At 39.6% G+C, this 23,387-nt stretch overlaps 4 protein-coding genes across 9 annotated transcripts; 2 read left to right on the top strand and 2 right to left on the bottom strand.

The window, feature by feature from the left end:
- The first annotated feature begins 551 nt into the window (after window positions 1–551).
- On the top strand, window positions 552–2,704 carry LOC105269666 (RING finger protein 11). Its single transcript, XM_011310086.1, has 2 exons — window positions 552–1,216; window positions 1,456–2,704. Exons 1-2 carry the CDS (start codon window positions 1,088–1,090, stop codon window positions 1,882–1,884), a joined length of 558 nt encoding a protein of 185 aa, XP_011308388.1. The 5' UTR covers window positions 552–1,087; the 3' UTR covers window positions 1,885–2,704.
- Window positions 2,705–2,902: 198 nt separating this feature from the next.
- Window positions 2,903–7,623, top strand: LOC105269663 (leucine-rich repeats and immunoglobulin-like domains protein 3). Its single transcript, XM_011310080.1, has 2 exons — window positions 2,903–6,139; window positions 6,225–7,623. The coding sequence occupies exons 1-2, from the start codon at window positions 3,382–3,384 to the stop codon at window positions 6,344–6,346; spliced, it is 2,880 nt and encodes a 959-aa protein (XP_011308382.1). The 5' UTR covers window positions 2,903–3,381; the 3' UTR covers window positions 6,347–7,623.
- On the bottom strand, window positions 7,606–18,720 carry LOC105269664 (trehalase). 5 transcript variants are annotated; one of them, XM_011310083.1, is made up of 8 exons: window positions 13,900–14,457; window positions 13,466–13,549; window positions 12,896–13,266; window positions 11,140–11,922; window positions 10,932–11,065; window positions 10,290–10,843; window positions 9,953–10,206; window positions 7,606–8,683 (listed from the first exon to the last, which is right to left on the bottom strand). In XM_011310083.1, the coding sequence occupies exons 3-8, from the start codon at window positions 13,069–13,071 to the stop codon at window positions 8,539–8,541; spliced, it is 2,046 nt and encodes a 681-aa protein (XP_011308385.1). In that variant the 5' UTR covers window positions 13,072–13,266; window positions 13,466–13,549; window positions 13,900–14,457; the 3' UTR covers window positions 7,606–8,538. The 5 variants fall into 5 exon arrangements, with proteins under 5 accessions (XP_011308385.1, XP_011308383.1, XP_011308387.1 ...); XM_011310081.1 differs by lacking the exons at window positions 12,896–13,266; window positions 13,900–14,457 and adding an exon at window positions 18,104–18,716; XM_011310085.1 differs by lacking the exons at window positions 12,896–13,266; window positions 13,900–14,457 and adding an exon at window positions 16,912–17,453.
- Window positions 18,721–19,005: 285 nt separating this feature from the next.
- LOC105269662 (histone lysine demethylase PHF8) lies at window positions 19,006–23,348 on the bottom strand. Of its 2 annotated transcripts, none has more exons than XM_011310078.1 (8): window positions 23,164–23,348; window positions 22,741–22,826; window positions 20,830–22,669; window positions 20,709–20,747; window positions 20,231–20,424; window positions 19,947–20,149; window positions 19,675–19,876; window positions 19,006–19,598 (listed from the first exon to the last, which is right to left on the bottom strand). In XM_011310078.1, exons 1-8 carry the CDS (start codon window positions 23,283–23,285, stop codon window positions 19,519–19,521), a joined length of 2,766 nt encoding a protein of 921 aa, XP_011308380.1. In that variant the 5' UTR covers window positions 23,286–23,348; the 3' UTR covers window positions 19,006–19,518. The 2 variants fall into 2 exon arrangements, with proteins under 2 accessions (XP_011308380.1, XP_011308381.1); XM_011310079.1 differs by having other exon boundaries at window positions 20,231–20,415.
- Window positions 23,349–23,387: the final 39 nt, after the last annotated feature.

Below are 23,387 nucleotides of genomic sequence, written 5' to 3'. Positions count from 1 at the left end.
ATAAAGCCCTCTGTCAATTTTACATGGCTATTCACATTCCCGGATACTCTAAGACCCTCATCCATTATAATCCCCTGTTTTCGAGATTAACGTTGGGAAAAATAAATTTTCCTCGGGGATGACTCAGTGGTAAATAATATTATCGAAATTCTAGTTTTGTTTAAAGAACTATATCTTGAAAAAACAGGGGATTATTATGAATATAAAAAATAATTCTGTTTCACTCGCAGAAAAAAATTATTGATTATCATCGAATTCAATTGATTCGAGTGAATGGAGATTTTATTGGAAAATCTAATTATTTTTATTTTACGTATTGCGTGTGCGTTATTTGCGGCGGTAATTTTTAAAAATGAGAAAACTAGAAATTTTTCTAGCATTTGAATTTGAATGGGGAAATTTAATTGTTTCAAAGGTTTTTTTTAATTCTTTGATGCAAGTGAAGGGTTTTTTTTTCAAAATTCTTCAATTTTTTTCCTGGAAATTCAAAAAATCGCTGACATACCGACGGGGAGGAGTGATAGTTCTCTTTGTGATTTTAACGGAGTGAGAGGGCAGTTGGAGACAGTATCTCCCCAAAAAGTAGTGAGACAGTGTGAAAACAAGATAGGAGCAGACCGAAGCAAACAAAGAAATCTACGCACGATGAATTATCGGGTTTTATTCAACGACTAATGGAGCTCTCAATGAAAAATCGAGTGAAGCATTAGTGATCATCGAGTGAGTGCAGGTGATGGTAACGCCTCCGCAAAACATCCACCTCTGCGAAGTAATCAGCTGTAGGGGATAACCGAGTCAGCTGATGTCTCCCATCACCAACTGGTGATTGTCACCTCTCCGTGTCGATTCAATTAACCGGAACAGTGATAGAAATACGTCAAGTATGTGAGAAGACTTAACATCGTCAATTGAAACTCGAGTTATCGCAGTTGTGAAATTTTCCTATCATGTTACCTAACGGTGTACCTAACGATAATCAACAACGGTGAATGGAAGAGATTGGAGCGCTCCTAGAGAACAACGTCATTGTCTGAGACGACTCATTTCAATTGGACATTTTCAATTGACATTTTCCAATAAATTTAAAATGGGTAATTGCCTCAAGAGCGGAGGAGGTCAGAATGACAATGCAAATCTCCTCAGCAACAGTTTAGATCCTGGAGTGACAGGCAGCTCCTCTCAGGATCCCCTAGGTGCCCGAACGATGCCTTACAATGTAAATATCATCCATTAATTATTTCAACATTTCAAATCCACCACAATTTCCCATAAATTCAAAATGTATTTCATCATTATTTCATCAACCAGAAATAATCGAACGATTTTCAAGTATAAAAGTCAATGACCGTTGGTTCTGCATTGAATTTTCTTATCACGCCGCTGTCAATCCTGTGTTTTTCCAATCATTAGAGTCTGTAATAAATCATTTGTTTTTCTCTTCCAATTGTCATTCAGGAAATGATTGACTCTCGCTATCCGATCGTGACAGCCAGAGGGAGGCACATGCGTTCCACAGAATCGAGTATCGGTATGAATGTCGGTCATGGAATTGGTAATGCAATCGGCACAAGGGGAACAACAACAACAACCGGTGGTCTAATAACATCGAGCACAGTGACCGATGATGAACAACAAGTTAGAATTGCCAAACGAATTGGACTGATTCAGCATCTGCCCACACGTGAATACGACGGTACCAAGAAGGGTGAATGCGTGATATGTATGATGGAGCTCACTATTGGTGAATCAGTTCGTTATTTACCATGTATGCATACATATCACGCTGTATGCATTGATGACTGGTTACTGAGATCACTCACTTGTCCTTCATGCATGGAACCAGTCGATGCAGCACTCATAAATTCCTACCATCCAACGACTTAGTCATCTCGACGCAATCTGACGCTTCGGAGAGTCATTACTCAATGGCAAACAGTCGAGACGACTAAATCTCATCATTTTAAACGTAAACAGTCCCCTACGATAATTTTAGGAGACTGGAGAGTACTCGGTAGACTAGGGGAGGCATTCCACGATTTAATAATACTCTCAATGAATTTATTTGTGAGATTCTTACGAGGGTATTATTTTATTCGCGTGAGGTAGATCTATGATTCATCAGTATCTATTCAATTCGATGGCCTCGGGTCTCATTCTGACGGCTGAATCGTTGGAAAATATCAATATTGTACCAGTTATTTCAGCCAATGTGGATTATACCGGTTGTAATGATTTAATATGATAACGTGGAAGAGGAATATTGATAAGTGACCGCATCTGTTGATGCCACCCGTTGTGATAAGAATACGAAACTAACATGATGATTTAAATGAACCTGCACGCTGCTATTAAGGCACTCTGTTTCCAAGTACATTTAATGCTCGTATGGATGCTTGGCTTACTACTTTTAGTTGTACTAATATTTGCAACTGGAATACTTTATGTTACGGTGAGAATGGAAGAAATTGAGCTGTGAAATAGTGATTTGTTGATAAAATAATTGTATGAACACTAGCTGTACGCATATTGAATAGAAAATTTAATACAAATGAATAAATCAACCGATGTGAATTGCAATAATATTGAACTATTGACACTGGTTAATTATCATGTATCTACCGAAATTGTATATAAATATGGAGTACCATGTACGGTATCAGCTGCATATGGAAGAGGAATAATAAAAACTTGAAAGTCATTAAAACACGTGGCAATTTTATATTTCTACAGGATATCGATTAATCTGAAAAACCATTGATTTTACGAGTGATGCGAAAACTCGAAAAGGCGAGGCATTCAATTTTTATAGTAATTGAATTTTTTTTTTAATCCGCCGAGAGAGTGGCTCCCCCAGGGGACGACTCTACCGCCAACTCGGCGTCCCCTTTTGGAACCTCATCTTTTCCGTAACCGTAAACGGCAGTGAGTATCTCCCACGAAAAATACAATAGAAAAAAAAAAAAAACAATTTATTCCGCATATCCGGCGTGTGGAGTTGCTCGATTGACTCCCCCCGAGTGTTCTGGTTGTTGTGAAAAAAAATAATTGCACCCATTACTGATAAGATTAGTCTCAGAATGACGAAGTGAGTAGCGACCGAGAGAATCGTGGGTGCAAGTGAATGATAAAAACAGAAGTTGTTTTCAATCGACGTCAGAGAGTAGCACAAATGGCTGCAATGGCCACTCGCTCTTTGTAATCCTCAACTGGACATTCGAATATCAACAGGAGAATTCCAAAAAAAAAGTCCATTGACCATTTGCGGTGTGTAATGGAAAAATTGTGCGCGAGTTATTCGTAGACCCATTGATAATGCTCAACAAGTAAATAAATTTGAAAAAAAAAAATCGGTTGCTCGAGCAACAACGGTGGTATTGTAGGATGACGACTGCTTCCTCCGAAGCGTCCCCTCTCCATTATTCATTCCGAAAGACTTATTGCATCGTTTTAATTGAAATAATTGTACTACTGAGTCATTCTCAATGGGCAAGTGGAAATCATGTGGACCCATTGGGACTCAATGGAAGAGAGGATGTCCAGTGTCCAGTGGAATGTGCATGCCTGGGTAATACTGTTGATTGCAGTGGACTCCAATTAATTGCTCCCCCCAGTGGTTTACCACCCTGGACCGAGATTCTGGAGCTCAAGGAAAACAGTATAACTAATTTGGAGTCATCAGCCTTCCTGCACCTACAAAAATTACGGGAACTAGACATAAGCTCCAACAAGCTCCAAAATAATTTCACTATAACACTGCCGGAGTCTTCGCAATTGACTAGCCTCAAGGTCAATAAAAATTCACTGGAGAGAATACCGGATCTGTCGTCCCTCGAGAACCTGACTCATTTGTCACTTTCACATAACGACATAATATCTGTAGATGGGTCGGCACTTGAAAAGCTGAAGGACCTTCAGAGTCTCGATTTAGCAGGAAATAGAATAAAGGTGTTGAAGCGAGGCTCATTTCACGGTGGGAATCACCTCTCACGAATAAATCTGAATATTAATCAGCTGGAGGTGATCGAAGTCGGTGCCTTTGATAATTTAACCCACCTCGAAGAGCTCAGGATTAACAAGAACAGCCTCACACTCCTCAATAAATCCGTATTCTCAAGCCTGGCCAATCTAAAAATTCTGGAATTAAATCGAAATGAATTGCAACAAATTCCCGCTCTCTGCCTGCAGAACTTGACAAGTCTCCAGGAGTTGAGACTGAAGAGAAATAAAATAGACACGATCTACGACGGTGCATTTTGGCAATTAAAAAGTTTATTAACCCTACAACTGGACTTCAATGCCCTGACAGAAGTGCAGAAGGGTGCCCTGTTCGGTCTGGACGGTCTGAGGAAGCTCACGCTATCCCACAACAGGATCACAACGATCGAGCCCCAAGCCTGGGAGATCTGCAAGGAAATTCGCGAGCTAGATCTCTCAAATAATAAATTGGTATCGATCGAGCGAGGAACATTCGAGTACTTGATGAATCTGGAACGCCTGAAGATCGATCACAACAAGATCACCTTCATCTCTGAGGGTGCTTTCGACAATACCCCCAACCTCCAGAGCCTCGACCTCAGCAACAACAAAATATCCGACATGATCGAAGACATAACACGCGTAACAGGTGCCTTCGTCTCCCTCTCTCAGCTGTCTCGTCTCAGTCTCGCCGTCAATCAGATAAAATCGATAAATCGAAATGCATTCGTGGGATTGAAGCAGCTCGACGAGCTAGATTTACTGGGCAATAACATAACGAGCATCGAGGAGAATGCATTTACCTCAATGCCACGTCTCTCAAAATTAAAAATGAATACACTAGCTCTCGTATGTGACTGCGGATTGCAGTGGTTGAGTGTGTGGCTCCGAAATAATCACTACAACGATGCCAAAGTTCGATGTGGCTATCCCCATTGGCTGAAGGGTATGCACTTGACGGAATTGCAGCACGCCAATTTCACATGCACCGAGTTCCCAAAGCCGAGAATAATCGAGGAGCCATCGAGCCAGATGGGAATCAAGGGTGACAATGTCACACTCACCTGCAAAGCCACGAGCTCAGCAGATACTCCCCTGCACTTTACCTGGAAACACGAGAATGTCCAATTGAACGAAAACAGTCCAGTACGCATTGAGGATAATTCTCGCGCCTCAGAGAGTGGAGTCACTGAGGCTGTCTCAGTATTGCATTTAATCAACGTGACTCACGCTAATGCAGGAAGATACCAGTGCATGGTATCGAATACATACGGCACATCGTACTCGGCAAAAGCTAAAATAAGCGTATTGATTTATCCATCATTTTTGAAAATTCCCCACGACATAAAAGTAACTGCCGGTAGTACAGCGAGATTGGAGTGCTCTGCAGAGGGACATCCATCACCCCAGATTGCCTGGCAGAAAGACGGTGGCAATGATTTTCCAGCTGCCAGAGAAAGACGTATGCACATGATGCCAACAGATCCGGTTTTATTCATCGTCGATGTGAAAATAGCTGATGGTGGAATATATTCATGTACAGCCCAGAATTTAGCGGGTGTTATCGTTGCTAATGCCACATTGACTATTCTCGAAACTCCATCATTTGTCAAACCGATGGAGAACAAGGAAATAGCTGTTGGGGGTTCTGTTGTTATCGAGTGCATGGCGAGTGGCTCTCCCAGGCCTAAATTATCATGGAAAAAAAATGGCAGTCCTCTGCAGGCCACTGTCAGACACTTCTTCACTGCTGAGGATCAATTGCTGATTATTGTGGGCACTGAGTCGAGTGATGCTGGGACTTATGAGTGTGAAATGAGTAATTCATTGGGGAGCGTTGTGGGGGCCTCCAGGCTCACTGTCAATCCTGCCCCATCGACGGTTGTCAATGAGGATGATGTACTCGGGCTCATTATTATCACTGTTGTCTGCTGCGCCGTGGGAACTTCCATTGTCTGGGTTGTTATTATTTATCAGACCAGGCGGCATTTGAATGCTTCCCATGGGAATGGAGCGGCACCCATGTCTCCAGCACCTGCTTCAGTCCAGATTGATGGAACCACTACACAATTGTACCTGGATTCTAGCTCTCAACACAGTAAGGACAGTGGAACTGGGGATAGCACTAATCCGAGCAGCGATCAGCTGCAGCTCTGCTTACCTGGTTGGTTCATTAGTCCAATTGATTAAAATGTTTTTTTTTTTTTATTTTCCTCTGATAGTGAATTCAACGGAATTATCATTTTTAGAGGAAATGGGGCCTTGCATCGTTAATACTGAAGAGGAACCAGCAGTCAGTGGTGAGGATCCTCTCCTGCGTTACACAAATCACCAACGAAATAATGAAACCGACAGTGAGGATATGGCCTAGAGCCACTGGATAAGATGCGGGTAAAATTACGAAAGACTAAAAAAAGAATAATAGTATTAATAGATTTATCTTTGGTGATGATGATTTTTGGAGAAGAAAAACCTGTACATGATTACGTCTTCACTGATAATCAATCAAATAACTGATCAGTGGCCTTGTCGTGTCATCGATCGCTCAGTATTAGGTTTAATTTAATGTAAAATATAAATATGCGTATTCATGTATTTTCTGCATAGCTTGGAGATACGTCAGGGAGGTAAAGATTTGAAATGTGTAATGTACGTGTATATAGAGATGTTATAATAAGGCGTACTATAATACTGCGGGATGGCCTAATTGTCGAATTGAGGACTCTAATAGACAAAAGCCTTTTTTTTGTGATAGAATATTTATTCTAGGGTCTAAGTCGATTTCATGATTATTTAAAGTATTATTGCAGATCCAGTGCTGACTTGAGGAAGTCGTTTTGTTTTGAATTTTTTGTGAATCACTCTTTATTCACGTCTTCTGGTGAGATGACAGAAGGAAAAATGAACACTCAAAAATTTTCTAACTATCCATAACTCGTTGAAAGGGTAATTGAAATTTTAATGCGAAAAGTTGTTCGATTTTTTATGAATCTAATGAGATATCGACAGTTATTAAAATGTCAGAAGTGTCTATTTTATCCTCCACTTCCCTGATGGTCGGTCGTAGTCTTCCTGATTAAAAAAACATAAAATGCCACATTTTGAGTGCCCAAATGACAAATGAAAAATAAAAAAAGTCAGTTATTATTGGTCGGGGACAGTAAATTGCTCATACATCAACACTTTATTTCTAGTATTACCGCACTCTTAATTTTTTTTTTATTCGAATACATAAGGATATTGTTTTTTCTTACCTCTTGTTGACAATTTAGCAATTTATCATTTATTTTACTGACCCAGTTTTTCCTTAGCGTTTTTATTGTACATAATGTGTATTTTTCGATATTGAGGTTTAAAAGTGTTCCATTGGATCAGTAAATTGGAAATGCCTTTTCAATGCCTTCAAGATACAGGAGTAGTCGATAATGAATTATTTTCGAATGAGGAAAATTTGAATACTCAGAGTTTCCAATTGTTCCATTTACTTTCAACAGAAAAAATCGTAGAGTTGAAGGAACAACAGGACAATATTCACCCCAATTATTAAGAGCGACTTAATGTTTATACATAAATTTTGTGTTTTATAAATATCGAAAGTACTGGAAGTGCGTGGGAGAGGAATAATAAAAATATTATTCAAGATTAAAATATTTATTGTTTACTCATTCATCACCGGAACCGTCGAGTCGTGATTACCTACTACACCATCTATTCCTCATTGTCAACTTTAATACAAACATATGCAGAACTATTAATTAAAAAAGAAAATTACAAATAGATTAGGCACATATTTTTGTCATACACGCTCATTTATTTCTGTAGAGGTCGAACGGTTTCGGCTTCAGGTAATTGTCTTCGAGATATTTATACAATATACAATATGACACATAAAAGATTTATCTATACACTTGCTAATGGCAAAAAGAATTGCAAATCCTCTGCCCAATTAAAAATTCATCTAAACGACATTGCTCTCGTCTTCTACAATTATTGAAATAATTCTATACAATAGCTAAATGGCCGTTGAAATCAATTCCTCAATTATCCGCGAATATCACAAAGTCCCTCCGGATTACAAAAACAAACGAAAATTATCACCTATCTTATCGGACCCATTAATCCCCGAACGGGGCCCCACAATTATCTCAAAAATCTTCGTTTTATCGTTTCAATTCAACGGATAACTCCGCTCTATCGTACATTAAATCTCAGTTAATTCAGCATTTGCGAGAGAAAACAAAAAAAAAATCGATAATTCATGCAGCTCTTATCAAGTATAATTTGTACGCCGCTCTTATCAACACTGTCGCAATAACACACGATTATTCACATTAGGAAAAATATTCCGCGTTTCTGAGTTCTTCCAATACCGAAGAATATATTACAACTATAACGTCGTTTTCTGTAATTAAACGAGAAGAATACAAATGAAACACCAGCGTGATGCCTCGAAAAATGAAAAAAAAAAACAATCACCGATTCACACCCCAATCGTCCACTCGCAAGCCCACCGTAATTATCATTATGAAAATTATCTAAGTTGATTGATCACAACGTCAATGGTCAATCGTTGTTCATGTCCTTGAGTTCGGTGTACGCAATGTGCTTCCGGTAGAAATTATCACCAGGTGCCCCCGATTTTCTCTTGATACCAGCCATTGTGGACGGACCTGGCACGTAGTAATGACGTCTCTTGTACACCACCCACCTGCGAAATCACGAAATAAAAAATTGTTGTCTCATAAAAACGAATAGAATAATCCAGGAATACTAAAGATAATTGAAATTATGATAATTGTATTCGCGGAAGGTGTGGTAAGATTGTCTCTGGGGTAATTGACCAGACCTTGGGAATTTATGCCCCCTAAATCAACCAAGGTCATCTCAATATCACTACCTAGAGCTGCCATAACGCGAACAATGACACGTAGAACTGTAGCAATCATGATAATACCTGATGGTTAATCTCACGCATTATCATCATTGATCCCCAGTAATCCGTTGAATCCCAGACTTAACGATTTGTTCAACACGCCCACCAGATATACATCACAGTGTCAATAATCGTGTAAGCGAATTGTAAAGAGCCCAGAGATAAGGTTTATCGTCATTAGGATATAGGAAGTCAACACCCAGATGGAATAGCGATTAATATATTAATCGGAGTAAACAGGAATTTGGGGAAATCATTTATCCATTTATTATCTTGAATTTTTTTTCACCTCGGGATTAGGAAAATAAATAAGGATAAATAATTAATAGCATGCTTTGTTTCATAATGATTAATTTCTTTAAAATCTTATGGCCAATGTCTCTCACATTGGCCCATTAATACTTGACGTATTATAACTAGATCTCCATAGAGTAAAATAAAATCTAGATAAGGAGTAACAATAACAACTATTCCAACAAACCTCTCATACAATAATAATAAATTAGCACAAAATAACAAGCTTGTTATTAGCCTAGGCGAGAATAGTTTCAGGGGATCATAAATGAGCTATTTTACGAGGAGGATTAACAAAAAAAATATTTAATCATCGGACTCTTAAACTCGGGTCAAAGACAGCGCTGACTAGATAAAAACTACTTTGTTGAGTGGGTAATGGGTGAGATGCGGGAATTCTTTAGGTTGCGTATTCATTTTTTTAATCATCTGTACAATATATGCATTGGAATGAGAGCGGATGGAAAATCATGCAAAAATCAGAGAACTCAAAGAATCAGATAAAGTGGACTTGTTCGGTTGATTCGTATTGCAGGATTGGGAAGAATAGTTTAGGACTGATGTGTTGGTCGACGTGGCAATATGATGGCCACGACAATAATCAATAACCACCAAAAATCAGGCTCAGACTTTAGAACCGATAATGGTAATGGCCAAATAATCTGAAACAGAGAACGAGCGAAATAATTACTGTTATTGTCACAATTATTGTGATAATCCAGGAATTTTTATCCTCGTTACTCACCTCACCCGATGTATCCTGCTGCCAACGATATAACAACTGCAATCAGTCCTGTCATCATTTGTCCAGCGGTTGATACAGTGACCGAGGGTGCAGCCGACGTCTCCTTGACGACTTCATAGGGCGAAAATCGATCCTCAGCGGCAAGTCGATCTCCATATTTATTGATTAAGTGCATGACCAAACCGTTGGACCAACCGAAGCCCAATTGTACCTCGTATTCTCCACCACCTCCTCCACCCCCAGACACAGTAGCATCGTACTGTTAAAAAAAATATTCCTCCCATTAAATCCTCAATATAAAAATCCTCGAAACGTCACATCGACTAAATCCTCAATTCTTACCTTCTCGTACATACTGTTGGTGGCATTGAATGCCTTAAAATTGCTCCTGACCCACCTCTCGCTCATTTCATAAGCTAACCTCTGGGCCCAGGCATCTCCAGTATTGTCCAGCGACTCGATAACAAAATACTGCAGCGGTGGCCAGGCATTGGGATAATCCCACTGCTCTCCTGATAACTCAAGAGTAGCAGGTATACCCCCGAGATTCACCATAATCTGATTTCTCTCCAAATACTTGAGCACCTTGCCAACGTAGTCCTCCCTCTTCGTGATGTCGTAGCAATTTGTCCAGAGAGGTACGACATTTGTTGGATAAAAATAATCACGTTTCATATCGTTAAGGAGATCGTAGTCAAGCCATACACCAACTTCCTCGTGCCAGAGTACAGCGTTCACTGCTGTTTTCCACATTTCAGCTTTCGATCTGTACATTGCAGCTTTACTCATATTACCAACGAGATCATTGAAATCAGCCAGAAGAACGGCATTATAGTATATTATTGCATTAAGCTCGACGGGAACAATGTACCTAGTTTTGATATTCGATAAATTCCCTAGAAATAGAAAAACCTCCAGTTGATATAAACCTCTGCTGAGAGACTATTAACGTAAAGAGAGATATTGAAAATTTTCTAGTGGTACCTTTATTAGTTCCATCTAGAATGAACCAACGACTAGAAAAATCCCAACCAGATTCAGCAGCTGTCTTGAGGTCCATGTAATAATTTTCCCTCTCCTCACTGATTCGAAATAGCTCGCCGTTACGGTAGTCCTCCCTGAGCACGTAAATTCCTACATTAGCAATTTGCATTGAACAAAGTGGTGGCAATTGAAAAACAAGATAATGTACCGGTAAGACTCTGGTCTGGGGCCCTTTGAGCTCTCGTAATATCTCGCGAGTGTGTAATTTCTACCGTCCTTCTCTATTTCGACAGTTCGATTCGTCATCCAGAACTCGAATTCCTTCTCCAATAGCCAAAGGTTCTCCTTCAGCCACTCGTAATCCTTGGTGACATCCAGATAATCCTTCACCATGGGTATCAACATCGGTGGATGCGATCTCATCTCGTAGTATATCCTACCGCCATTCGGTATGAGGCCAATTTTATCAACAATAGTAACAAAATTAGTCAGCATCCCTTTGACTGTTGTGTACATCTCTGACAGCAAGAGACCTTTCATGATCCAGTAAGAGTCCCAGTAATAAAATTCCCTGAATCTACCACCGGGCACTATAACTGGATAAGGTACATATATTATGGAGTAAAGATTCTCATTGATTCTGACATCATCCTTCATTTTTCTACCCAACATTTTCCATATGTCATTCAAGTCCGATGCAAATTTTCTCAGGTGTCTGTCCTTCACGGACGCGAGAAATTTCGGTGTAACCCGCCAATCCCCAGGTATCCAAGTCTCAAACTCCGATCCAGGTGGATCAAAAGTATTATTAACAAAATACTGAATCTCCGCTAGACTCGGTGAGTGATTGGTATCATTCATCATTTTTCGGAATGCAGCTAGTGTCTCAGCCGCTGGTTTCTTCATCTTCATATCCACAAAAGTCTTGGAATCGGTGTATAGTTGAGCCATTTGCACAGTGTGCAGTAGCTCGCCATGGCAATAAATTTCACTGCAAGTCAATTAATTTTACCCATATCACCACCATTGAGGAACTCATTCTTACAGCCTAATTTAAATCTCAACCACTGAAATTAGAATGACAGAAAATGACTGAAAAAATGAAGCACACACGCTCTCTCTCTCAATCTCTCCTTCAGACCCATCCGAAAACCCACCCGAAACCCACCCAAAACCCACCGAAAAATCATTCCGACCATTCCCTTCAGCTATGTACAGATACATAAATTGATTCAAGTGCAATTACCCAGTATACGAGTTACGGAAAATTACGGCGGAAACAGTGTGAAACTGGCGCGAGAAACCTGGCCTTGATGCAACCGCGGTAACGATTGAGGCGTAGGTAAAACAAAAAAATAATAATAAATTATTCAAAAAAAGTATAACACCTGAGAATTAAATGAAAATAAATCCCCTAATCCCATCAATGGAAACACCAAAAAATCATTGGTTCCGTCCTTGGATTAAACTCTTGATAAAGAAAAAAGCCCCCACTGTTGTGCAATACTGTGGCTTAAGATAATTATCAGAGCTCCCAAGAAATGAACGAAAAGCAGCAATTGACAAATAAAAAATAGATTAAATGGTTAAATAGAGATAATAATGTGTCATGAGGATCGACCTTGTGCTGATTATCATGACACACCCGCGTTATATTCTCTCGATGATTGGTTCATCGGTTTTTGTTTGACGCGGAAACACGTGAGACGAATTTACTACGTCATCCTGGAATGCCAATACCGCCACGCGCCACGCACACCCACAGAATAAATTCAATAGCTGTAATAATTTAATGAGAGGAGTAAAAGTCGATGAGATTAGCCAATGTGTCTTTCCTTTTTTCAGTTGACTTGAGCGAATTGAAAATGAACAGGAATTTTTTTTTTATTATCTTCAATTTATTCCAACTGAATCTATTTATTTAAAATACCGATGAATGATGGATGGTGAATAAGGAAACTTACCTAGAACAAGGTGGAGGTCTTTCGTGTGTCCTCGAGGAATCCTCATGGTCTCTGGTTGAATCGACTGTCACCGACTGCACCAGCACAATTGTCAGCCAAAATGCTCTCACTAATAATTTATAACGCCTACAGCCTCTTCCCGGCGTTTCAATGATCTCAGTACTCCTTTTATACATTCTCACACTCTCCTTTTACACGAATATATTCAATATATTCAATATATTCCTAATATATTGCTCGTTGATTTGTCTTGGATTTATCTTCCGGTATTTTCTATTAATTTTCGTGATATATTTTTGTTATTCCTACGTCCCTGTCTTATCGCTCCAATAACGCTATCCACACTAAGCGAGTGACTTCCACCGAGGTAGCTTTAACAATGTTTATGAGAAAACAATGTCTCAAAGTAATAATCGAGAGGAAAAGAGAGAGCGTGAGTGGCGTTTTTCTACGTGACGTGTTTGAATACTTGTTGGTTACGTTTTTAGGTATCAGAAAGGTGGTAAAATGTGAATGTAAAAAAATTCGAGTGGTAGGTCTATAATGACTCCTGGTGAACTGTCACCTTACTTTTTGGTAATGGGAGTGTAACGTGTACCCGTTGATTTGCGCACTCTGCGCACTGGTCTCAGCTCCAGGAGTGCCGCATTCTCCCTGGAACATTATCCAAATAACAATAATTATAACAATAAAGGCCCCATCGGTACCCGTTAAATATCACCAAAGGAAAGAGGAAAAATAATGAAAACAAAAAAAAAAACATTGAAAAACAAGAACACGGAGACACGGTCAACGGTAGCGAAACGGTCGTTCTATTCGTAGCACTGAATGACTCTTGACGCAATGATCATTTGAAAATAGCACAAATTCCCGTCGTATATTTTCCCTGCTCAAAGGTCAACAGTAAAATATATATCAGTGTATATCGATGATGAAGGATGAGTGATGAATAATGAAAAAATTGAATAGAGTGTAAAAATTATTGAAAAAATGAATAATTTTACCAGATCAGTGGAATATGGGACGGCACTTGCCGGTGATGACGTTAAAGCACCGAGTATCAGGGTAATCGACGTAGATGGTGTACAACCAGCAGTTTACCTCCTTATCGTGGCCACCACTGACTTACGACTGGCGCAGACAAGTCGCAACTTTTATTTGCGACGAGTGAGACGGAATCATCGCTTATGATTGTAGCTCAAGCACTCGGGGCAATCGGTTATGCCATACGGCACAGGATAGAAAGACAAGAGTGTCTTGTTACACGTGTGTACATTCAATGTGGAGGGGAATGATGGATTATCAAGAGGAAGGGAAAAACAGGGTGAGAGCAAGGTTTAGGGGACAGGTGGGAGAATTCATTAAAAACTAATAGGCTAATGGTATCCATCGGTGATAATAAAAAATAAATGATAAAACAATAAAGGTGAATGCGGGGAATAATGAGGATGGAGGTACAATGGCGGGAACACCTGTCTGTCAACATGAACAAGTATTTTTCATCTTCGGTTTTCTTCAGGTGCAATCATTTTGCCCTCCCCCCTTTCGCAATGATAATCCAAATTTTTGGTTTTCAATAATCGAAATATTGGGATGACAACGGGTGAATTCATTTTTGAGAAGAATTTTCGAGAAATGTCCAATGTAAAAAAAATCGGAGGCAATTATTTCTCTCAAATTGCATGTTTTCATTAACCACTCGAGTGATTCATTAATTCATATTGTAATACTAGTATAATTAAATAAACCGCTATGACTGCGGCAGTCACTCGTTAACATTGAACATTAAATATCGGATTAAATGCGGCCACTTGATCCAGTATCAACTTTAATCTTTAAATCAAAATATTTCTAAGAATACCGAACACGAAAACGTCATCTATCCACGATTATACGACATGAATCTCGCATTAAGAGACAATAAATTAATCGTTCACAGAACAAATACCTGATTATCTGACAGCCAAAATCATCATTAACTCATTTTCAATTTCCGGCAATTGCGTGTGGAGATAAGCTGATGAGACAAAAAAATTCCCTGTGTGAGGGTAGTGTTATCACGACATGGCGTCAAATGGAAAAGCAATTAGAGTAATAGATTTGACGTCTTGTACTTCGATGATGATCGGCAAGATATGATACTTGAAATAATGAGAGGAGGGGAGGGTTGGGGGAGAGGGGTGTTATGACATATATCAATTGACTCGATCCATTGGATTGGAAAGCATTGGGCCCGATGCATACGTAGTTTGACGTGACGCCTAACACGTAACAGTACAGAGTAATTGAAATAATGAGTGGGAGAGAGCGCAAGACTCGAATGAGCCGAGCCCTCGTATTCCACATCACCCATTGGTCGATCAACTTTCCCTCTCTCACGTGGTCATTTGATTGTCCACCGATACAGATCGTCCGGTGTAATATTGAATTGATATTACCAATGAACCGGTCACCCAAGTTCTCCCGCATTCATCACCGATGATATATCAACGATTTAATGGTCATTTATCGGAATCATACCAGCAGAAATATAACTCGAAAATCATCAAGAGATATAAGTTGAGAGAAATGAGGGTGATAGTGGGTATCATCTGTGGACAATGGTCATCTATTTATACATGTGTTTAAAAGAAGTCCAAATAATGCGACGCGTCGTTGTCAAGAGCATTTTAAAAGCCAATCATTCCATTTGCTATTTTTAGCCGGAAATAGGTCGCAATCATAGGGACGAATAATCATGGCAAATAGACGACACCCGTCGGTGTTACGCGTCTTCAAATCGTATTTGATACATTACACATTGTTATGATCATACACACATTACAGTTGTCACGGAAAACGCGACGTGCCCCCGCGGTAATTACGATTGGATTTTATTTATCGCATCAGTGGTCCACTGGACGTTTATGATTTCTCATAATTACTGGTCTTTTTTTAAAAATCTATCTTTAATAGGTAGACGTCAGTGTAATCGTTCGCACGTTACGATATGAGTTCCATAAATTTTCATCGTCAGCGTTGTGTCAGCTAAACCGGAAAACGATCTATCAACGTCCACAATAATCACACGACTTCTTTTAATAAACAATTGTACAACTGGGGACCTTTTCATGACCACTCACGTGCACCCAAGGATGTATTTTTACATTCTCGATCAATGCTCGTATAAATATCATCCGGTAATTATTGTAATTTTCGATAACAGGCGATTGTTAATGAATTTTTTTTTGTGGATATTCCAACGAGGCTAAGTGAATGGTTTTGTTGAAGATTAAAAAATCAAAAGCAATCATCCATTGCAATTGGTATAAATCGTATAGATCAATTGGGTAATTGTGTACATTTATGCAACACTTAAAAATTCGCATCACCTGGCCCGGTGTCGCAATTTCCACCAGAAAATGATTATTCAATTTTTATCTGTGCTACGGTTGCTCATTAGAAAGGATAATTGACCAAGACAGATTATCGTGTAATTTTTCAAGGGAATTTCATCAGATTCATTAGTAAATTCAGTAGACCATAAACCCAGAGGACTACTCTACCGACTGTTGTCCATGAAGTCGTGGGCCTTTTGTATCAGCGATAAAGCTGTTCTCTAATCACCACGAGGTACAGATCAATTGCAGTAATTAACGACATGCAGGCCACTCGGCGGCAATTTCTCCAAGAAATTCAACCATTAAAATTGGAAAACACGCATGACCGAGGATAATGACACTTGCACCAATTTACCCCCTCCAATAATCAGCAGTAATTGGGAATTGATCAAGGGTAGTTAATAATTACACGATTTTTTATCACTCCCTTGATTAAAAAAGTACTAAAAAAATAACCAGAGGAGTAATACTCCCTCTCCGATTTTTTCCCTTTTCCAGGGCTATCATTTCCTGGTGATTTTCAATAAGTTCTCTCCATTTTTCGCATTAATTATTCGTCCCAGATATTACATAAAACCACATAATTCCTAGATTAACAAAATAAATAAATATAATAGTATGAATCAATGTATTTACCTCCCCCGATTTATCCTAGTTGATTCAGCCTCGATAGTATATCCACTGGACATAAAACACTTGACATTAATTTAAAATGTCAATTGTCTTAATTGAAAGCACGCAAACACCACCGACTTTTTAATTATTATTTCGCGATAAGCTCCAATTAATTGGATATCGAATATCACATCACAGTTATTTGAGGTAAGAGCCCGGTGGATTATCACCTGTCACTGGAATATGCAGAATTCGATTGACTCTGATTAATCACCCAGGAACTTGAGGTCGATAACTCTGGTGTGGTATCTCAACCACGTTCGTTCAACAACTGACCGAAGGGAGTACGTTATGTGGGGTAGTATACTAACTAAACCGAGAACAATAATAATCATCAATGCCTGAACAAGCCAGTGAAGGCTCTGGGCTTTGCCAATAGAAACTGTAATCCACTGTATTTTCGGTCCAGACACCCCAACAAAAATTTTTCATCGACATTCGCGCGACCTTCACTCGATTTACCGATTTATCAGTAATATTATTGACCATTTGCGTCAGTCCTGCTGAATGTGCAGATGAACACGTTCCAGGTGTATCGTGCCACCTGTATGCTGACAAAATTCCTGTGAAGGATTTTTTTTTTTTTGTCGGAATAAGGTGCCTCACGTGTTGCCAGTGCTGGCCAATGGATAAAAATAATCGCACTCGAGTGGAAAAGTTGTGGGGACCATCACGAGTTTTTCAACCGAAATAAAAAGAAATTATTGAAAATATGTATGATTCATCGAACACGTGCTACTACTGTGGGAAATTATAGATTATTTCGTCACGATTAATATAACGATTGCTATCTTTAAATCAATACCGCTCTAATCGATTTACGATATTGTGACAAACAAGATTTTCGTGGGTTTTTTTGTGTCGGGGTATTTTTAAATTGGGGAAAAAAACAAGAGCAGGGATTTTCGTAATGCAGAGGTCACTAGCCATGATTTCTTGAAACGAGGACGGGGTAAAATGGGTCATATCTTTAGAGGAAGTGGTGCAATTTGAGTGGGTCGGGTGTCATTTTGGAGCTTGATAAAATGCCTTCAAAATGACGCCTCATTTTTTAAATTTCACTCCGCCAATCTCGAGATATCAATTATCTACCGTTCGAAGTTCACTCCTGTTTATCTACTGATTTATTCCCAATTAATCCACCCTTACTCACCGGCTTTCAAGGATCCGATATCGCACAACTTTGTCTCTGTATTTTCCACGTACACCAGGCTCTTTGCAACAGTGATAATAATTACCATGTCTCGTCAATGTCAACTTGATATTTTGTAAATTCGAGTAACATATGCAGCAGAGACTGCGATTGTTGACAGGGTTTGCTGCAACAGCACCCTGTGCCCCTCTGACGATCAGCATATCGCTGTCAAAAATCTAACTGCCAAATCTCATCCACGAGATTATCAACATCCTTCCAAAAATCCACATCACAATCACTCATAACGAACTCCAAATGGCAAACCCTTCGCTGAATTCAATCAGTCCAAGTGGAACAATGTCACTCAATATGAAGGACTCACGTTTTCACTATCACGCACTCTCCATACGAATTAAAATAATATTCCTGGAATACAATTGAGAGACGAAATTGCATTCTCCGGTACAAGTAATCGTGATGATAAATTTCTTGCTCGATTTTTAACCAGAATTTTTGACAATTTTGCTAGCAGACACTAATCAACTCGTTGCTTCATGCCATCACTGTGGAAACTACCATTCGCGAAAGAGAAATCTATAGTTGCGAATCTGATAGATGGCATTGCTCATTTTAAAACGTGCCCACCGTTTGATTTTGTCTGCTGATTTTTCATCGTGGCATGATCCCTCATTAGAATTGACCTCTGCCATGGTCAATTAAACGTAATGAGATACCTGAAACGCATGCGTCAGTCACTAATTTCGATGGATATTCAATAAAAAAATCATCATTCTGAAGTGATCTGAAGAATGGGAGATGAGGAAAATGTGAATTTCAAACGTTTCAATAATATGCTGCACTCAGAAATAAATTGATCGTTTGAAATTATTTCAAGTTAATAATGACAAACAATAATCGGTAGAAAACATTTAATAATAAACTTGAATGATAAGCTGTGGTATGCGTAATTCCTTCATATCAATTAATCACCGAAATAAAACTCAATATCTTCTCTTAATACTGAATGGTCAATGTGACACTTGTTCGTTAGACAATTGTAAACAGAAATATAGTCGGAATAAATAAAATCAAAATAATCACTCGTGGTCATCCATTCGAATCTAATTCGAAATAGTTAATAACTGCTATCGTGTCGTGAAAAAAATTCGTACAAACTCAGTGTGTACAGTATTTACAGTAATGTACAATGTACATGGATAATTGCAGAATTAAAAAATTATAAAGGGAGATAAATCGAATGTAAAATTCCCCTGAATTATCTGTATATATAAAAAAAAAATTTTTTGCAGCTAATTGCATTAACTTCAAAAAATGATCCATACTATTTTCTTGTAAAAGCAATAGTTTTACTTGTAAAAACATAAAATTCGAATTATCTCGCTTTATCATTTTGCTGCTGATTCAATAGTGATTCAGTGCATCATTTTGTGGAGTTTTAGAATCTTTCCTAGGCGCTGCTTGGCTGTTTTCATGCCCTTCCGTGGTTTACGCTCTGCGAAATAACGCACATGATTTTTATCGCTTGATAAATTAAAATCAATTGAATGGGAGGATGGGCTCGAGATTACCAATGGGAACTGGTGCTGCTAGTTTGGCCTTCACGTCCTTCAGCCTGTTGGGGCTCGTTAGTATGGAGCTATAACTAATAACTGCTGACGTCGGTATTTCGTTATTAGTCGTTGACTGGACTGAACCTGTCGGTTTAACGACTGCCTTAACAGATGCTTTCATTTCCTTCTTCTGCTTTTTCGAGATGCGCTTTGTCGTTGTCTGCGAATTAAATGGATCGATTAATTCCAAGAGTTTTAGAGTGTCAATTAATAGGTTGCTGGAATATTACAGCTAGTTTCGCTCGTTTCGCTGCTGCTGCTTCCAGTCCCTTCTCCACTGACGTCTTCTTCACGCCCTCTCGAGCTGGTCTATTTGTTTTAGGCAATAGGGGACCAACGCGTGCCTTCGGATTCCACGCCTCATCCACACGTCGTTTTCCACGGGGTTTGAATATGTATTCCTCGTCATCGGAGGCATCTAAAGCTGGATAAACTGCGGAACAATTTAATTAATTTATTTCCAATTATTTTGAGAGAGAAGGGATTAATTAAAAAAATTCATGTGGAAACACACTGAAATCATCGTCTTGGTGAACCTTATCGATATTTTCAATCGACTGGTCGTCCTCCTCGTCGTCGTGATACTCCACTGCTCTGGACTTTGATCCCGATTTTTTGGAGCTTCCAGTTTGAGTAGAGTAACACTGCTCGCTGATCGAAAGCATCCCCGCAATTGCCTCGCGCGTTGATGGTGATGCCCTGCCAGAACTGTACGTTTTCAATTTATAAATACTAAGACATCGATTGATCAAATCAAGAGGCCAATCAACTGCGATAAAGTAAAAAAGAAAATTCGAGACGAGATGCCGGGGATCAGCATCATTCATTTTCTATTATTTTCTCTATTTCATAAAATAACCGTCCATCTGTAAATCTTGATTTAAAAAAATACAGCATAATTCCAGGTATTGATACTGAGATCAATAATTCGATGATTATTTTTTTATATTCAGATTTTATATGAATATTGGCATATGCCTGGGTATACTTACCCGGTCTGCGCCTGTCCCTGCGTCAGTATCGTGGGAATTCTAACGAAAAAAGAGAAAACAAATTTATCTCAATTCACGATTTTGAAGAATCGGCGGGGAATTCTGAGGTAAAAAAAAATACCCAGTTTCGATGCGAGACCCAGAAGATGGAAGAGTGTAAGCCGATGCCTTGAGCAGTTCCTCGATGCCATTTTTCGGTGTCTCATCCGTCACCTGCACCTGCTCAACTTTTTTACTCTTCTTATTCCCCCCAGACCGTGACGATCTCTTCTTCTTCGGTGCTTCATCGATAGTGAATCCTCCACCGTGATCACTCTCATTGCTCCCATCATGAAAATCATAGATCGACGTCTGCTTCCACGTGAATTCCTTCTGCGTCTCAATTGACGAATCAATCGCGAAATTCCCGTACAAATTTACCTTTTCATTCGTACTCCTCACAACTTCGTTATCCCCTAGCTTAAATCTGATTACTGTGGGACTCTGTTTGCCGGGTTTCGTCAACCGATTGATTCCTTCGTGTTTTCTCTTATCGAGATTCTTGAGATCGGACTTCGTAGTGCCCTGGAGATTGATAACGGTTTTAGGAAGAGTTAATTTAATACAAGTCTTGATGGGTGAGCTCTTCACAGCCTCAACCTCAAGCTCCTTCTCGACTTTTCCAATTTTCGCTTTGAACACATTCTCAGAGAGCTTATCGGCAGCCTCAAAATCCACAAAATCCTTATTAACGGGTTTCCTCTTTTTTCTCTTGCTCTCGCGTTCAGGTTTAGGTGGATTCAAAGCCATGAGATATCTCTCTGCATGACGAATCTCTTTACTGAGCTCCTTCAACAGCTTCTGACTGTTAATAATCCTCGGTATTTGACTCCTGCTGATAGTATTATAATCCTTATCAGTATTCCACTGCTTCAGAATCACTAGGAGTGCCTTGACCCCATGCAGAAAATACTCAGGACACTTTTTCCCATCGTGATTGAGATCCTTCAATTCCTTCAGCAATTTCTTGGCAGCGAGCCAGTTGATGGTCTCGAACCCCGGATACTGGTACTTGGCAGGTGTTTTCATCTTCCTCTCGAGCTCGTAGATCTGTATCTGCATGGGAATGTTGAGGCTGTGAAGAAAATTACCCCCGAATACGAGGGAGTCGACAGGTGTGAGAACAGCATGAATCCAGCCAGTGGGAATCATCATCGTCTGGCCTTCTGTTATTACACACTTGTAGCAGGCGTCTGCCTGATCCCCGAAGAACGTCTCACTCTGACTCGAGCTGCTCATCCACTGCTGGTACAACTGGATATTGGCAGCTGTAGGTTTTATAAGATAAAACACCTTCTCTCCCTTCAGCACGTGGTACCACACCGAAGTTCCACCGAAATCTATGTGAAAGTCTGTGTAGCTGTCTCTAACACCCATGAGACAGTATTTCTGGACCTCCGGTCGTTTGAATTCGTGATCATCCACCATTTCTCGAGGCCAAACCGAATTAACCCAGTCAAGTTTCCTAGCAATGTACGGAGCCTCGACCATTTGTGACAGTGGTGTATTAGTGAACTCCAGACTGATGACATTGAGAATCCGCGTTCGTGCTGGATCGTTGTAGTACTCAACGAAGTCTCGTAATTTCATTCTGATGTTGTTCTGGCTGGTGACGTCGATGACATCCATCTCTCGATCGCCTCCGATGTAACTCTCCACGTCGTAGACACTGAAATTTGAGGGCGGGACATTCATGTCAAGGCCGTCCTTTCCGTTGATTATGAAGGGGGTCTCGAAGCCATTTGCCTCCAGGTACTGGAGAGTCAGTTGCTGGCCTCTCACGTTCTTCACCACTTCATCTGCCTTTGGAAAATGTCGAGATTTCAACTCTCGAATGAACACTGGTGTACCTGTCTGCACTGGTTTTGAGTCTGCATCTACCTCTGAATAGTCGTGGCGATGCCAGTTCATTCGAATTTTTGCTGGAATTTATGGGGGAATTTTAATTGAGTTATCAGGAGGTGGAACTTGATATCGGGGGAAATAGGCTTACGATGGGAGGGCCCATGGCTACTCTCACAACGTGGACAGTGATATTTATCCAAATCTGTTGACATGTATTCCTTCACCGCCACACATCTGCAATTTAATGCAATTGTAATTGGACTGTTACTCTTGTCTTCGTTGTGTTGTATCTTATTTTAGGGTGGTTAAGTGTGAAAATTTGAACAGATTAATCATTCCCATACGTTTTCAACAGCAGGAGCTAGGTTATGCTACCCACAACAAAAACATTAGACTGTCTAAGCAAACTTTTAATGTTTAGATAATTTCTGACTATACGAGTTGAAAGTGTCGAGCAAAATGAGGTGTTCAGTGTAGAGAATGTCCTGGAATGTGTACTATTCAAACTCATAATTAAAACAGTGTTTTTTTTTAATGTAGTTTAAAAAAGTGCTTGCCAGTGTAAACTTACACTCCGTGATACCACTTTTTACATACATCGCACTGTATCATAAATTGTTCACTGTCGTAGGAGTGCCCGCAGAGGCAATCCGCTGCGGATTCCTCGAAAATTTCAAGCTTGACGTTTTCCATTTTCAAATAAAAGTAGTTGTCAAACTTTTGTGAGTGTTTTGAGTTTGGAACGTGATCGATGCGTTTGAGCAGAGAGGATTGACTAAAGTAGAGGCTCAGTTC

The sequence above is a fragment of the Fopius arisanus genome, unplaced genomic scaffold (assembly GCF_000806365.1).
Source record: "Fopius arisanus strain USDA-PBARC FA_bdor unplaced genomic scaffold, ASM80636v1 scaffold00072, whole genome shotgun sequence".
Lineage (NCBI taxonomy): Eukaryota > Metazoa > Arthropoda > Insecta > Hymenoptera > Braconidae > Fopius > Fopius arisanus.
Note: the sequence above shows the minus strand (reverse complement) of the source record. Positions and strands in the feature narration are given on the sequence as shown.

Bases quoted from the DNA above. Each gene is read 5' to 3' on its own strand.
- LOC105269666 (XM_011310086.1), top strand. From the start codon at position 1,088: ATGGGTAATTGCCTCAAGAGCGGAGGAGGTCAGAATGACAATGCAAAT. The intron at 1,217-1,455 runs GTAAATATCATC...ATTGTCATTCAG, and splicing joins CCCGAACGATGCCTTACAAT to GAAATGATTGACTCTCGCTA.
- LOC105269663 (XM_011310080.1), top strand. From the start codon at position 3,382: ATGACGACTGCTTCCTCCGAAGCGTCCCCTCTCCATTATTCATTCCGA. The intron at 6,140-6,224 runs GTTGGTTCATTA...TATCATTTTTAG, and splicing joins GCTGCAGCTCTGCTTACCTG to AGGAAATGGGGCCTTGCATC.
- LOC105269664 (XM_011310081.1), bottom strand. From the start codon at position 18,306: ATGCTGATCGTCAGAGGGGCACAGGGTGCTGTTGCAGCAAACCCTGTC. The intron at 13,550-18,103 runs GTGAGTAAGGGT...ATAATGTTCCAG, and splicing joins TATCGGATCCTTGAAAGCCG to GGAGAATGCGGCACTCCTGG. The intron at 10,844-10,931 runs GTACCACTAGAA...TTCTATTTCTAG, and splicing joins TCTAGATGGAACTAATAAAG to GGAATTTATCGAATATCAAA.
- LOC105269662 (XM_011310078.1), bottom strand. From the start codon at position 23,285: ATGGAAAACGTCAAGCTTGAAATTTTCGAGGAATCCGCAGCGGATTGC. The intron at 20,748-20,829 runs GTATTTTTTTTT...TTTTTTCGTTAG, and splicing joins GGGTCTCGCATCGAAACTGG to AATTCCCACGATACTGACGC. The intron at 19,599-19,674 runs GTAATCTCGAGC...GTTATTTCGCAG, and splicing joins AGCAGCACCAGTTCCCATTG to AGCGTAAACCACGGAAGGGC.